Raw genomic sequence first — 15,070 nt, forward strand, 5'->3', positions numbered from 1 at the left:
AAATAAAAATCACAATGAAAAAATATTGTAGCTTATGAAAGTTTTCATAGTATAATTACATTTTTCTAATAATACATCCCCCTCATTTGACACACACTTGGAACATAAATGAGTAACTTTACTCTCTCTCTTTCTCTTTATTTTCTTTGTCTCTCTTCCTCCTTCCCCCACTTTGGAAAAACTTTGAAAGAATAACATCTAAATGTTACTGGTATTTATAGTTAAATGGTGGTATTTGGGTGACTTTTTATATGTATACTTCTCTGTATTTTCTGAATGTTCTACAATTAATTTGGACTACCCATATAAATAATTTAAGAAAGTAGAATAATTCAGGAGTCACCAAGTGAACTTAAAACATAATGAGTTAGACCAAGCCTATTTCTATGTTCATTTGCTAGAATAACATTTGGTGTGCTTTTCTTTTCTTTTTTCTTTTTTTTTAGGGCGAAGAAGGTGACCAGGGAGAACTGGGAGAAGTTGGAGCTCAAGGACCTCCAGTAAAGTATTTTTAAAAAAATATTTAACTAGGATATGTAAATATTCTTTTTTTCATGACTGTTGGAATATTTTCTATTTAGCAGTTGGATGAATAGCATTACATGAACTTGGTGTCCTCTATTTTCCACCACGCCAGCATTGGGGGATAACTACTTTTTCACAATAAGAGAGGGTCTTCATTATATATTCTAGCACTTTTTTAACAGAAAAATTCTACCTATAATTACATACATTCATTTACCAGATTTCAGGGCCAGGCAATTGAAAAGCAAATACTAAGCACAAAAGGATGATACATATCTTTTATGTTCTGTCGTATTATCACATGATATAATGAGAAAATTTTGTGTATTCTAAATATGCAGTAGGTATATCACTTATTGGATTAATGTAGCTTATTCCAGTACGTAATCACTATAATGAATTAAAACATTCTTAATTGCTCATATGATGTCTTTTAATAAAAAATTGTCCCCTTGTGCTTTAGCAGATTTCTGCAATAATATTCACAGTAAGGTGATTTGGGGCATCATCAAACTTCAATTTCAAATGTTGTTAGATCAGAATTTGCCTTACTTTTGTATTACATTAAAATGGAGTTGTTACGCTTTTTTTCTTGTTAAAATGAGTAATGACAATTTTGGAAATAATAATTGAAGAATGTTAATTAAACATTGCAGCTAGCCGGGTTATAGACTATATAGAAGATGAGCTCAGGTACTATTCTTAGAAACTGATGAATTGAAGACAAACACAGGAACACCCTTCACCTGCTCCACTCTTCTCCACAGGACTGGCTGTTTAAAAAGGGTTCAGGGAGCTGCGCAGATTAATGTTTAAGGGAATTTAAAGTGTAAGGGAAATTAAGCTAAAGGAAGTAAGTCAGAGGATCTGGAAGAAATGGTCTCTGCTTTTAAGCCACATGAGAACTTTCAGGGAATCTGTGGTGTCCAGGGTGTTTGTTTCAGAAGTTTACCCTCCCCTGAGTGTTTGCCGTATAAGACACTAGGAGCTGGACTCTTTCTCAGGTGGGAGATAGGGATACATGGTGTAAGAGACATATGCTTTTTTTTTTTTGGATCTGATGAAAATTTGATAGGGATTTAAAGTTTTTTTTTAAATTTTATAAAAGCCATTCCCAAAGATTCTCAAAACAGGATTTTGCAAACAACATTCTAAAAGTGTTTTCAGGGATTAAGGATCTATGTTGGGTGCCATGCAGCTCAAGTGGTCCACTGGGAGATACCCGTTAGTGCTTGATTACCTTCTGCTATTTGAGAATAGGTATGCCAAATTTAAAAAGCATGTACTTTTTAAATGTACATGCACAAATATAAAGTAATGCACAACTTTAAAAAATATGCTTCTTGGAATATTTAGAAAAAGCTCTGTTCTTCAAAGTAGACACCTCCAGAGAAAATATGCGGTATTCTCATGTCATTGCTATTGACCCAAATATTTCTTTTGTAGAAATAACTTTAGAGTCAGTAAATGAGCTATACAAGAAATAGCAGCTTTCATCTGATAGGGCCACATCTCACTAAGTAAATAATATCCTATCATTTAGGATGTTCTAAATGGATATCCTAAACTGGATCATCCTGCGTATTTGAATTGGAGGTCATTCCTGACTGATCTACATAGAATTTGTGACTGGTCTGAATGAAGAGTTGGTCATGGACTTGACCCATTTTCTCTAAGCGAGAAGAAGAGGGAAATGCTGGCCTAGAGCTCCTTTATCTTAAGCCAATGGGGACAGTTAGCAGGTTGTCCAGAAGCAGCTACCCCCACTTTCCTAATGGAGCATCCACCCTCCTCTGCTTCCAAGGGTATTCCCAGGCTCACTCCTTCCAGGATCCATTTCTGGATCCTTCCTAGTATGGGGCCAGAGAGTCCAGAATGGTAACATTTCAGTATTGAAAGAGATCCTAGAAATCACACCCAGCCCCTCATTTTTAGGATTATCCACTCTTATGACTAAGATGGGCTCCTATTGCCCCAAGTTGGAATTCAGAATGCCTTTCGTCATAAGAATGGTATAATGAATAGTGACTACAAGGGGTTGATGGAGGCTCCAGCTCCTTTCTAGGTTATAGGCTTTCATGGGCTAGCCTGGGAACCTACTGCTTTTGATGGTGTCCATTGGTGGGAAAAAATTTTTTCAAGGTTTAAAATCATGTTACATGTAACCAGGTTGCATGCCACGAAGGAAGTGGGAATGATAGTGTAAGTTCTACATACGAGTTAAAAGGTAAGTCAAACATATTATCACAATTTCTCTTATGCTGGTATTTACTTTTTTTGTCATAAGCGATTGTGTCAACTCCAGTTTTGTGTAAGATTTCATAATTTTATAAAAAGGTTTACCATCAGAAGAATTCTCCTTGGACTTTCTAAACTAGAAATGTTTGTCTATATATATATAGTCACTATTTCTTAGTATTACGCTTGGCTATGATAATATCCATTGTCTAGATCAGCTTTTGTGATGAGATTTTAAAAAATCTTTGCTTCAACTAAAATAATTCACTTCTGTTTTTTACATTTCCAGGGAGCCCAGGGTTTGAGAGGCATCACCGGCATAGTTGGGGACAAAGGGGAAAAAGTAAGATGGTGATGACAATAATATAATTTCAAAATGTGTTAAATATTTAAAATTTTGGCTATTTAAACATAACTTTTTATCTACAACAACTTTTTTTTTTTTTTTTTTTTTTTGAGATGGAGTTTCACTTTTGTTGTCCAGGCTGGAGTGCAATGGCGCGATCTTGGCTCACTGCAACCTCCACCTCCCGGGTTCAAGCAATTCTCCTGTCTCAGCCTCAAGAGTAGAGCAGCTGGGATTACAGGCACTTGCCACCACGCCCGGCTGATTTTTGTATTTTTTAGTAGAGACGGGGTTTCACCATGTTGGCCAAGCTGGTTCTGAACTCCTGACCTCAGATAATCCACCTGGCTCGGCCTCCCAAAGTGCTGGGATTACACGTGTGAGCCACCATGCCCGGCCTGACAACATGACATTTTATGATGCTTTGTAGATGTGTGATTAGGTTTTCACAATTCTGTTGTAAGCACAGATAATAGGAATGAGCAGTATGCATGATATTTGCCATGTATTAATTTATTTTAAATTATATTGAGTAAATCAGAGTAAACAAGGTTGTTACATTTTAACTCATTGTCATGATCATCGGTTAGCATTGATAACACTGGCACAGTGCCTGGAGTGCTTCTGGTCAGGCAAGGCAAAGACAAGGAGGATGGAAAAAGAGAGGTAAGCCAAGGCAGGACACCCCCAAAGACACTGGAGCCTCCAGTGACCCACCTGCAAGCTGATCCATGAGCCCTGCCCTTAGCATGGGTTATACACTTACGGCTGGAGGACACTAGCCTGCACTTAACCCAGTCTCAGAAACCAGATTCTCCCAGCACTTCCATACCAAGGCACTCCACAAGGTGCTGGGGAGATTCCAAGGGGAATAAGATCTTTATCAAGTCAGTTATTTATTGGGCAAGACAAATAAGTAGACAGTTAACTACAATGCAAGCAAAAGAGACATGAATCTGAGGGCCAGTGGTATGATGGAGTGCAGTGGAAGCAGGGCTAATCTTGATAGGGAAACTGAGAGGGCCCATGAAGGAGGTGGCATTAGAAGGATGTGGAGCCTGGAAGGATGAGGTGTTGCCGTCGGTGGAGGATGAACGACACGCTATGCTTAGCTGAGTGATTATCGTCACAGCATCATCATGATGCGTTCAGAAGCGTTTTCCTTGGCGTGTATGTAGGGGTGTGTTTAGCCTCTCTATCAGATTTTAAGAAAATGGTTACCACTTGTTGGCTGTTAGGAAAGTTAATTTATAGGCTTCAGAAAATACAAAAGGCATCTTTGCCCACCGTCACTTCTGACACTGACCTCATTCTCTTTATAACTTCTATGGCTAATTGGTGTCAGTTCCCCCAGCAGCACAGAGCCTTTTATTAGCAGTTAATTAACAATACATTGTACATTGTACATGCTCAATAAATGAAATTAAATTTTTCTTTTTAAAAAAGAGATGCACAGCTTGGTGAATGAAGGATGAGGCTTATTTATCTTTTTTTTGTCAATTTAATGTGTTTTTTTTCCAGGCTCTTTGTCACTTCTAGGTATTTTCATTCTGCCTGCTTTCTTTTTCCATCTTTTCGATCAATATTTCTTTTCTGAAAACTTTGTAAAACATATTAGATGCATTCATATTTCTATATTTATGTTACCTTAAGTAACATCCAGTGTGTATCTTTTCTTTTATTAGATAATAGATCTCATTTATTTTCAAGCTGCTGATACCTTCAATTTTTCTGGATTTAAATCATCTCCTAGAATATGTGACCCCTCACTTTGAAACCAATTACTGTTCTTGATATGGTCTTCATTTGAGATATTTTTCTATTTGGTATTTTTCAAAACTTCTCATTTCCTCTGAGTTCAGTCAAATTGCTTTTAAAAAGAAAGAAAAAAAGCTCTTCTTGTGAACTCAGACCCATGGAGTGGTTACCTAGTAGCAGCAGTTTGGGTCTAAGCTCATGCTGAACAGCAATAAGAGAAAGAGAGAGTGCATCAAAGCCATTCCTATAATGCAAAGGCTGGGTTCTGCTCTTGTAATGCAAGGTGAATGATAAATTCAAGGTCTTTTTCAAGTCTTCAAAATCTCTTCTTCTCTGGTGAATGTAGAATGCTTTTTGCTCTGTCCTACTTTTTAGGGATCAAAGAATTTCAGGGCTCTCTGGTACCTCTGCTTCAGTTGAGTTCTTTCTTTGATTCTACCTATGTCTGAACCTTCTATCATGGACTTTCTAATTTTTAATTCTTACTACACATGCTGTCCACCTGGTTTTCTTGATTTGACACTTGATTCAAATTTGACACTTGATTTCTTGGCCCGACATCTATCCAGTACTCCTGATTGTTTTTCATTTATTTTATCATCTTCGCATCTCAACCTGGTTCATTAGAAGGCTGCCTCATTATGCCTTTTTATTCACTTAGTAGATAAGAAAAATAAAGACAGTGGTTATATTTTGTCAGATAGCATATGTAGAGAGCACTAAAAACACTTTTTAAGATCTTAATATCACATTTTGATTCTCATGATGAAAATAAAGAGGTGATAGTGTACAATATGTTAGCCACATCAGAGATTATTTCAAGATAATTAGATTTATAAAGCTCTGAGTCATTCTTATGTCATCACTTGGTAGAGTGGATCTGTTCTTGAGAAAATAGGTTGGTTACTTTATATAAATTGAACTTAATATCTGTCCAGGATGGAAGAGGGTATGCTCAGGTCCTTCCAGTAATTCATTCTTCTGAATCATGTGGCTGGACTTCTTAGTCCAGATCTTGATAGGAGATCCAGAGTCCCAGAAATCCCTCTTACAGTTGTGGCAGCAACAGAGTATAGCAGCTGTTCTTAGAGTGGCTCCATGGCCTTCATCGTTAATAAATTCTTTGTGTGTGTTTTTGAGACAGGGTCTCACTCTGTCGCCCAGGCTGGAGTGCAGCGGTGCTCTCTCCACTCAATGCAATCTCCTCCTCTCGGGTCCAAGTGATTCTCTTGCCTTAGCCTCCTGAGTAGCTGGGATTACAGGCATGTGCCAACAGATCCGGCTAATTTTTGTATTTTTGTAGAGTCTGGGTTTTGTCATGTTGGCCAGGCTGTCTGGAACTCCTGGTCTCATGTGATCCCCCCACGTGGTGGTTAATGAATTTCTGTAGAAATGTTAAGAACCCTGGAGAGTGGCTACCAAACTTCTTCTAATAGATTTTCCAGTCTATTAATAAGCACCTGTGTTTTTAGCTCATGTCAGCAACTGAGGGTGGGTGCAGTGTTAACTTAAAACATACAGAGTGGGCTGGGTGCAGTGGCTCACGTCTGTAATCTCAGCACTTTGGGAGGCCAAGGCGGGCAGATCATGAGGTCAAGAGATCGAGACCATCCTGGCCAACATGGTGGAATCCTATCTCTACTAAAAATACAAAAATTAGCTGGGCATGATGGCGTGCACCTGTAGTCCTAGCTACTCAGGAGGCTGAAGCAGGAGAATTGCTTGAACACAGGAGGCGGAGGTTGCAGTGAGCCGAGATGGCGCCACTGCACTCCAGCCTGGGCAACAAGAGCGAAACTCTGTCTAAAAAAAAAAAAAAAAAATACAGAGTGGCATCAAAGATTGTGTTTAAGTACAATTAGCATGCTGAGTAGATGTAAACAAGTTTACCTGAGGTGCCTGAGTAATTACTCCTCAGGGATCACTGTATGTATTACAGGCACAAAACCTCCTTTTCATCTGGCTACTAAATTTCTTTAGAAAGATGGATGCTTCCTTTAACATAAATGACTGATCTCAGTTTTATTCCATTGTCTTGTTTTTTTGCAGGGTGCTCGGGGCTTAGATGGAGAACCTGGGCCTCAGGGTCTTCCTGGTGCACCTGTAAGTGATTTTCCTTCCACAAAACCCAATGATAGATTTTTTTTTTTTGCTATGTATGCATGTGTGTGTAATATTCTTTACATGTGAATAATTAACATGGAAAAATGGACAATTTTTATATATATGTTTAAATTTAAATTTAATTAAGACAGGTATCTTTCTCGGGTACATAGAAATGTTCTTCTGACTTTATATTATTTTTTTTCTTCAAAGATTAAGCCAAATTATTAAGTATTTATGTTTGCATGTTTTCCTTTTCTTTGGTTATCAGGACGCCTTGAGTTTCAGTAACTATCTCGTTTCTAGTTTCTTGCCCATTTGATATTTTTCATTTTCTATGGTTTCTGACTTCATTACTCCAACATTTTGATTGCCATATGTCCATGTGTCATTATTTTAGGTTTCCTCAAGCTTGTTTTTGGGAGGGAAATAGACAAAAAAGCCATCCATTGATAACTGAATATGCCACATAAAAAGTAGAAAAGATGTAAGAAAGATAGAATTTCCAACTGTCAAAGTCCTGTGTTCCAATGGGAAAGACAGAAAGTAACTCAATGATAAACTATACAAGATCAAATGCTAGAGCACAGGATAGATGTAATCCATGTAAGAGGACCTGAGAGGGAGGTTGGTTTGAAAGCCTATGGGCAGGAAAGACAGCAAAGTACAGGGGTGGCACTGTTGGTGGTGATGGGGTATGTGTGCTGTCATAGGGGCTGTCACTGCCTGGAGTGGAAAGTTTGGTTGAAAAGATGAGATTGGAAGGATAAGGTAGATGTACATCATGGAGAATGTTTAATGCCAACCTGAGTCATTTGAACAGATCCAGTAGCAATAGGGAGCCTTTTGAGGTTTTAGAGTTAAGCAACTCAACAAAAGCTATATTTTAGGAAGACACAGCCTCTTACCTATTATCACCTGTAGCATATATCAACATTAGCTAGATCACTTCCACAGAAATCACTAATATTGACTGAGGGATTAAATAATATGAGGGAAAGATTGGCAACTAATCCAAGCCTCAAACCTCTATAACAGTCAATGAAGTTAGCTGATATGTACATGCAGTTACTGATGTCGAAATCCACTGCATGGATCCATTATATGTTACACACAAGAACACAGAGGCATAGTGCATTTAAGGGGAAAACAAAAGACCATCAAGTCTCAGTTATCTCTATGGCAATATCCATTTTTAAGACAATGCCATTTTTATAAAAAGACTTCTTCATCTAGGCTTCCTTGATAGAGCAAAGCCATTGTGGTGGAAGACTAATAGTTGGGTGACGTGGATGATACTTTCTAATTTTTAAAAGTTAATTAATGAGTAACTTTTGCTTATATTAACAAAATTTTATTTTCATACAGGGTGATCAAGGACAGCGAGGACCTCCAGGAGAAGCAGGTCCCAAAGGAGATAGAGTGAGTTTAAATTCAGTCACTCTTGCTTTTCAGTGTCATCTGCTGATTATGCTGATCTCTTTGACAAGTCTAAGTATTATGTTAACTGAACATGTCTTGTCTATTCTTTCTCTTCCTTCCTGCAGGGGGCTGAAGGTGCTAGAGGAATTCCTGGTTTCCCTGGGCCCAAAGGAGACACGGTATGTCCTGAGCTGTAGTCATCAAGCACATTTTTCAGTGATCATTGACTTGCAATAAAACTTCAGAAAATAATGAAGGGAAAAAGAATGTGACTGTGTGTAAGAGATAGTATGTTTCTTTGTGTGTGTTTAGGGTTTGCCAGGTGTGGATGGCCGTGATGGGATCCCTGGAATGCCTGGAACAAAGGTAGGCTGTGTAATTTAGTCCAAGAGTGAGTGGCGCTGTCTCTGCCCTGGCCAACTGAGCATGGCATTTCCATTACTAAATCACCAAAAGATTTATTTAGCTAGCTTTGGCTTTTTCCCTTCCTTTAATTTTTGAATCAAGTGTCAAATATGAAATACTTATTAGAATAGTATAATTATTTGCTTGGCTTCAGGAACTCAGTAAAATTGCCCTGTTGATGAAAGTAGGTTGAGAGAGACTGTGCATTTTGGTTGAATTATGTCCTATTTCCCACCCTACTCCCCCACTCTAAATTAAGTCACTTTATAAAAGTGCATGTAAAGTCAGCTGTTGGGACAATCCTTTTACTTAAAATGTCTGTGCTCCCCCCTTTCTTAAAATAAATACAGCAGCTCATACAGGTTCAATCATGTGATAAAAGCTTTTTTTTCCAGGGTGAACCAGGAAAACCTGGGCCTCCTGGTGATGCAGGATTGCAGGGGTTACCAGTAAGTATTTGATTCTTTGCATGTTAATTGGTTTATATACATGTTTTAAAGATATACATTTTGGGGAGAGACATGCTACCTAATTTGATAAGTTCTGGGGAAGATATGATGTTTTACTTTTACATTTTTACAATTTACATTTGTATTTTATATTTTATACTTTTTCTCTGAATAGCTGTTTGTGTAATAACTGTAAATAATAGGCTTTAATTTTATGTTTGGGATTCCTTTTCTCTCTTTAGTTTACTCAGTCTTTTTTTTACATATTTTTTAACTAACCCTAAGCTGTAGGCCAGAGTGATATATTTCATTCCACTTTAAACCGGTTCTAAAGTTCTTGTTAGTAGGGTTAAGCAAAAAGAGTGCTGAGAGTATGCTCAGGTGACCCCTTGGATTATGTATTATTTTTAATCATTCAAATTGGTGTTTCCCTGCATTAATGTGTCTGGAAGTTCGTGTGGATTGTATCACATGTATTCTTGGCTCTTTTGGAGGCAAATCTTTCTAATTAGTAAAGAATACTTGGTAATATCAAAGCCTGGCCCCTAATCTTTTATGACACCTGACGCTTTTTAAATAATCACATAATATTAGCACTCCTAATAATATCAAATCTGAGTCAGATCCAGCATCCTCCTACCATTTTCTTTTTCTACTATAAAGCTCAGCATGTTTGAGAGGTCTTCATTTTATTACTCTGTACATGAAACCATGTCACATCCCTGTAGTCTCTGTCCTGCCTAATAGAGTTCCTCTTGACCTGAAAATAGTACTGGATTCTAATTTGGGAAGTTCGTCCTTGAAAAGTAACTTTAGTTTAAAGACGAGATTTGCTTTAAGGGTATTTAGCTTTAACAAGCCAGATATAGTAAAGTCATGGTCTCTAAACTGTGGGTAATTCTATAAATGACTGCAGAGTTTGGGAACTAGGAATCATCTTCCTCACATTAAAGCTTTGAGGTTGCCATGATTCCCTCAGCCTCCCTGCAGTGTGCAGTGGGCTTGGCATCTCATGGATTCTCAGAGGAGGTGATGAAACTCGGATTGTGTATGTATTCTTTTAGGGTGTACCTGGAATTCCTGGTGCAAAGGGTGTTGCTGGTGAAAAGGTAAAATATTTTAAAATTTAAGTTAATGTTTTTCTTAATTCTTTATTATTTACTAACATATTTGTAATTTTTAATATTTTCAGCGTGTGTTTTATTTTATATTTGGCCCTAGGGAGAAATAAAAAAGTAAATGTGTTAAGGCTTCAAATACTAATCTTTTTCCTAGCTACAAAAAGCATACTTTGACAAAATGCTGCTAATTAGATTTCCTTAATGAAAATGTCATCCTTTGCCAGTATAAAACAGAAAATTTTATTGTTCCTTACTACTAAAATAAGGAAGATATTATTAAGCCACAGAACTTATGTCAGAGACTATTATTAGGATGATTCAGCTGAACTAAAAAGATATTAGGCATTTTTTTTCACATACTGATTGACCAGTGCTTATATTCTACATAAAACAAAAATGTAAGCAGTTAAAAACAATAGGTGGAAAAAATGTTAAGGGATAAAATATAGCTTTGCTTGAGAAGAAAAGAGATAAAAGGTGAATGACGTAGAGACTGGTGGCTATTAGAGTAGCAGGCTGCAACTCACCAATCACAGTGGTCTGCAGCATCTTGAGCTGCACACGAGATTGACGGTGGAGAGGGCGTCTCCAGACATGTGCTTTCCCTAGAGCTTGCTGACAGGGCTTTCTCAGCAGCACATCCTATTTCCCCATGTTGGTTGGATTCTTAATAATTTCAATAGTTTAATGTGAGGTAGAAAGACTCAAAGAATTATACTGGAGGTGGAAATGGTAAAGGAAAGAATATATTATTAATATTGTGAAGAAAGAAAAATCCTTTAATTGAAGAGGATCCCCTTAACTGAAGGCTAAAATCCCTCATTGTTTGACATTTGACCTTTAATATATTTCTTAGACTCACAGACAATATCTTGAATCTAAAGGATTTCGATGTATCTAACAAGAAAGAGGTCCTGCACATTCACAGATTCTCAGTGTGAAAGCAGGGAATTAATGCCATTCAAATGTAAGAGATCCCAGTCTGGGTAAGGCAGATTGATGATTATGCTTACTTCAGCAAGAGTTACTTTGAATGTTGCACTTTACCCTTAGGGTAGCACAGGTGCTCCAGGGAAGCCTGGTCAGATGGGAAATTCAGGCAAACCGGTAAGACACCATTTTACCTCTCCTGAAGTTCTAACCTGTTGTAATCAGTAGGTGTTAACTTTTATTCTACCTTCCTTCCTCATAACAGGGCCAACAGGGGCCTCCAGGAGAGGTGGGACCCCGAGGACCCCGAGGGCTTCCTGTGAGTATTCCTTGCTGTTCTTTCCTAAAGCACCTTCTCAGGACTTTGTTGGATGTTCTTCCATTCATTCATTCATCCATCCATGAATGCTGTCTGATGTTTGAGCCCATGCTAGTCCAAGACACACAAGGAGAAGAAATGCTATTTAGATGCACAGCATGCCTTTTCAGAAAATGGAAACAAAAATAAAGTGCTTCAAAAACCATGGTGACCCTTTCTGCCCTCATCCCATGTTTAAGGAAATATTTTAGTGTAATTTAAAAAGACCCAACGTTGAGATACAATTCACACACTACATAATTCACCCATCTTTATTGATTTTTAGCATATTGATGGAATTGTGCAACCATCACCCCAATCAAGTTTAGAATATTTCCATCACCTAAAAAAAGAATCTTATACCCACCTCCCACCTGCAGTCATCCATCATTTCCTCTTAATTACTTCAGTTTTAGACAACCACTAATCCACTTTATGTCTCTATAGATTTGCCAATTGTGGAAGTTTCATGTAAATGGAATCATACAATATGTGAGCTTTTTGTTTTTTAAAAAATAAATAGTTAATTAATTTTTTAAGAGATAATGGTCTCTCTCAATCACCCAGGTTGGGGTGCAGTGGCAAATCGTAGCTCACAGCAACCTTGAACTCCTGGGCTCATGCAGTCCTCCCGCCTAAGCCTCCCGAGTGGCTGGGACTGAAGGGGTGCACCACCACACCTGGCTAATTTTTAATTTTTTTTGTAGAGATGGGGTCTTGCTATGTTGACCAGGCTGGTCTTGAACTCCTGGCTTCAAGCGATCCTTCTGCCTCAGCTTCCCAAAATGTTGGGATTACAGACATGAGCTACCATGCCTGGCTGTATTTTATTTTTTTGCTAATGCTTGGCTTCTGTCACTTCGCATAATGTTTCAAGGTTTATCTATGCTGTAGCATGTATCAGTACTTCATTCCTTTTTAATCTTGAATAATATTTAATTGTGGGGATTAATTATGTGGATATATCACATTTTATTGATCCATGCATTGGGTGATAGGCATTTGAATTGTTTCCATTTTTTGGCCATTATGAAAAGTGCTGCTATGAACATTAGTATACAGGTTTTTGTGTGGACATGTGTTTTAATTTTTCTTGAGTGCCTACCTAGGAGTGGAATTGCTGGGTCATAGGGTAGCTCTGCTTTGGAGAAACCATCAGACTTCTCTTAGTGTGAGTTTGTAAACTTGTCTATTTTATCGCAGCCATAGCAATGACCATTTTCTCACTATATACAGTTTAACACTAGAGAGAAATTGATTAGGAAATTAAATATTATACACTTAAATTTGACTTCAAAACATTCTCTCTGGCCTTCAGTTTCAGTTCTTATTTTCAAAGGCTGCTGAATAGCCAAAAGAACTCCAAGTGAGAACACAGAAACATTTCCAAATATCATTATTACTTTTCTTGAAGCATTTCTTGGGCATGTTGAATGAAGATTTTTATACTTGAGAAAAGCGAAGTATTCCAGGTGTCTTGTGGCATAAGAATGGAATTTCTCCACTTCTCACAGATATTTGTCAGCCGACTTCCACCAGGTGGTTTCCTGAGGTTTCTGCAGCCAAAACAACCAGCTCGTCATGCCGCTCACTCACTTGTTCTGTGCTTATTTTATTATTTTCTTTTGCTTGAAGCTTGCGAATTTCTAATTAAAATACTTTCTGTAAGTTAACTGTCGAAGCAATGACATTATAGCCAGATCATGTTTCTAAAACAATGAAGATGCTATATGACTAGCCCAGGAAGATTGAGCAGTGTGGGGCCATTAGAGCTTTGCGAGTGTTTACTATTACATCTCTTATTCATCTTATTTTATTTTATTTTAAACAGAGTCTCACTCTGTTCCCCAGGCTGGGGTGCAGTAGTACGATCTTGGCTCATTGCAATCTCCACCTCCTGGGTTCAAGTGATTCTCCCACCTTAGCCTCCAGAATAGCTGGAACTACAGGTGCACACCACCATGCCCAGCGAACTGTTGTATTTTTTATAGAGACAGGGTTTTGCCATGTTGCCCTGGCTGGTTTCAATCTCCTGAGCTCAGGTGATTCACCCTTTTTGGCCTCCCAAAGTGCTGGGATTACAGGTGTGAGCCACCTCACCTGGCTGTATTAGTCACTTTAAAGAGCAGAAAGTTCCATATAGTTAAAGGAACATCGACTGAGCACTTGCTGTGGGCCAGAAACATGCATGAATACAAAACATGACATGGAGTAGGGACAGCTGCTTGGCCAGTCACCAGTTAAGTGCCGTGGGCTGCATAAAGCAATGAAGAACCAGAGGCAGCACCTCAGGAGAGGATGGGGTAGGGGGTTGTTTCTCCTATGTGAGGAGAGGCAAATCATAGGAGGCTATGCTGATGCAGGGTTTTGGATCTGAATTTTAGATTTTTGATTTTTGAATTTCTGTAAGAGTCCAAATTCTTGCCATTGCTCCTGTCCCTGAGGCTCAAAACCTCAGCATTTTCCTCCATCACATTTCCTATCACAAATAGGGCCTGTTGGTTCTGTCCTTTTTCCAAGACCTCTTATATTTGACTCTTCATTTCCATTCCAACTACTACCACCCTGGCTCAGGTCATCACCTACTGCTTGGATTACTGCAATTGTCTCACCGGCTGCAATCTTTCCTTTCTCTACCAGTGTTTCCCAAAAGGGTATTGCTGCAACTTGGGCTCGGCTAGTTCTTTGTTTTCCAGAACTCTTGCACATGGCATGGTGTCTCACATCCATGACCTCTATCCTGCACGAACATCAGTAGTGTCTCCACAGTCACTGGGACAAACAAAAATGCCAAACACAATTCCAAAGGCCCTGGGGAATGATAGTTCCCTAAGTCTGCACACACCACCGTATAGGTATTTCCAAAGTACAGCACCCATACTCACTTCTCCCCATTTAAAAATCTTCAATGGATTTCTACGGACAGTAATAGAAAGTCTAACATCTTAAACTGTCTGTTAACCTACTCGTTTTACTTCTCATTTCGGCTTTACTCAGATCTTGTGTTCAAGTCAGGTTGGACTCTCAAATACTCTCCGTACCTCTTTCCTATAGGCCAGACCTTGCATTTAAATGGCTCTTTTCTTCATTTCTCTGGCTCAACATTCCATAAGCCGTCTCAGATGTAATTGGAATGTTAATTGCATCATGAAAACGTTTCAATTATGCCCTGTCCCCCAAATAGAAGTGATCTTTCCTTATTCTGAACTCTTGTCTCCTTTGTATCCCATGCCATGGTAACTGCAGAAGGTGCCAGTCATGTCTGTTTCACCACTGTGTTTCCCACCTCGCTTTCCTCAGGGCCTGCCATAAGGTAGCGCTCAATCAATATTTCTTGAAACGAATTGAATCGGAGGTGTAATAAATCCTGCCATGCTGTTTTTGTTGGTAATAACTAACTTCTCACCTGCTATAA

The 15,070-nt window shown here is 38.4% G+C and overlaps 1 protein-coding gene across 5 annotated transcripts in view; it reads left to right on the forward strand.

Moving 5' to 3' along the window:
* COL9A1 (collagen type IX alpha 1 chain) overlaps positions 1–15,070 on the forward strand; it is a 100,476-nt gene that overhangs the window by 52,422 nt on the left and 32,984 nt on the right. For all 5 annotated transcript variants that reach the window (XM_030809403.1, XM_030809405.1, XM_030809406.1 and 2 more), the window contains 10 exons: positions 447–500; positions 3,053–3,106; positions 6,917–6,970; positions 8,339–8,392; positions 8,518–8,571; positions 8,705–8,758; positions 9,193–9,246; positions 10,311–10,355; positions 11,421–11,474; positions 11,563–11,616. In XM_030809403.1, the coding sequence (XP_030665263.1) occupies positions 447–500; positions 3,053–3,106; positions 6,917–6,970; positions 8,339–8,392; positions 8,518–8,571; positions 8,705–8,758; positions 9,193–9,246; positions 10,311–10,355; positions 11,421–11,474; positions 11,563–11,616 (531 nt within the window). The remainder of the gene's footprint in view (positions 1–446; positions 501–3,052; positions 3,107–6,916; positions 6,971–8,338; positions 8,393–8,517; positions 8,572–8,704; positions 8,759–9,192; positions 9,247–10,310; positions 10,356–11,420; positions 11,475–11,562; positions 11,617–15,070) is intronic.

The sequence above is a fragment of the Nomascus leucogenys genome, chromosome 3 (genome assembly GCF_006542625.1).
Source record: "Nomascus leucogenys isolate Asia chromosome 3, Asia_NLE_v1, whole genome shotgun sequence".
Taxonomy (NCBI): domain Eukaryota; kingdom Metazoa; phylum Chordata; class Mammalia; order Primates; family Hylobatidae; genus Nomascus; species Nomascus leucogenys.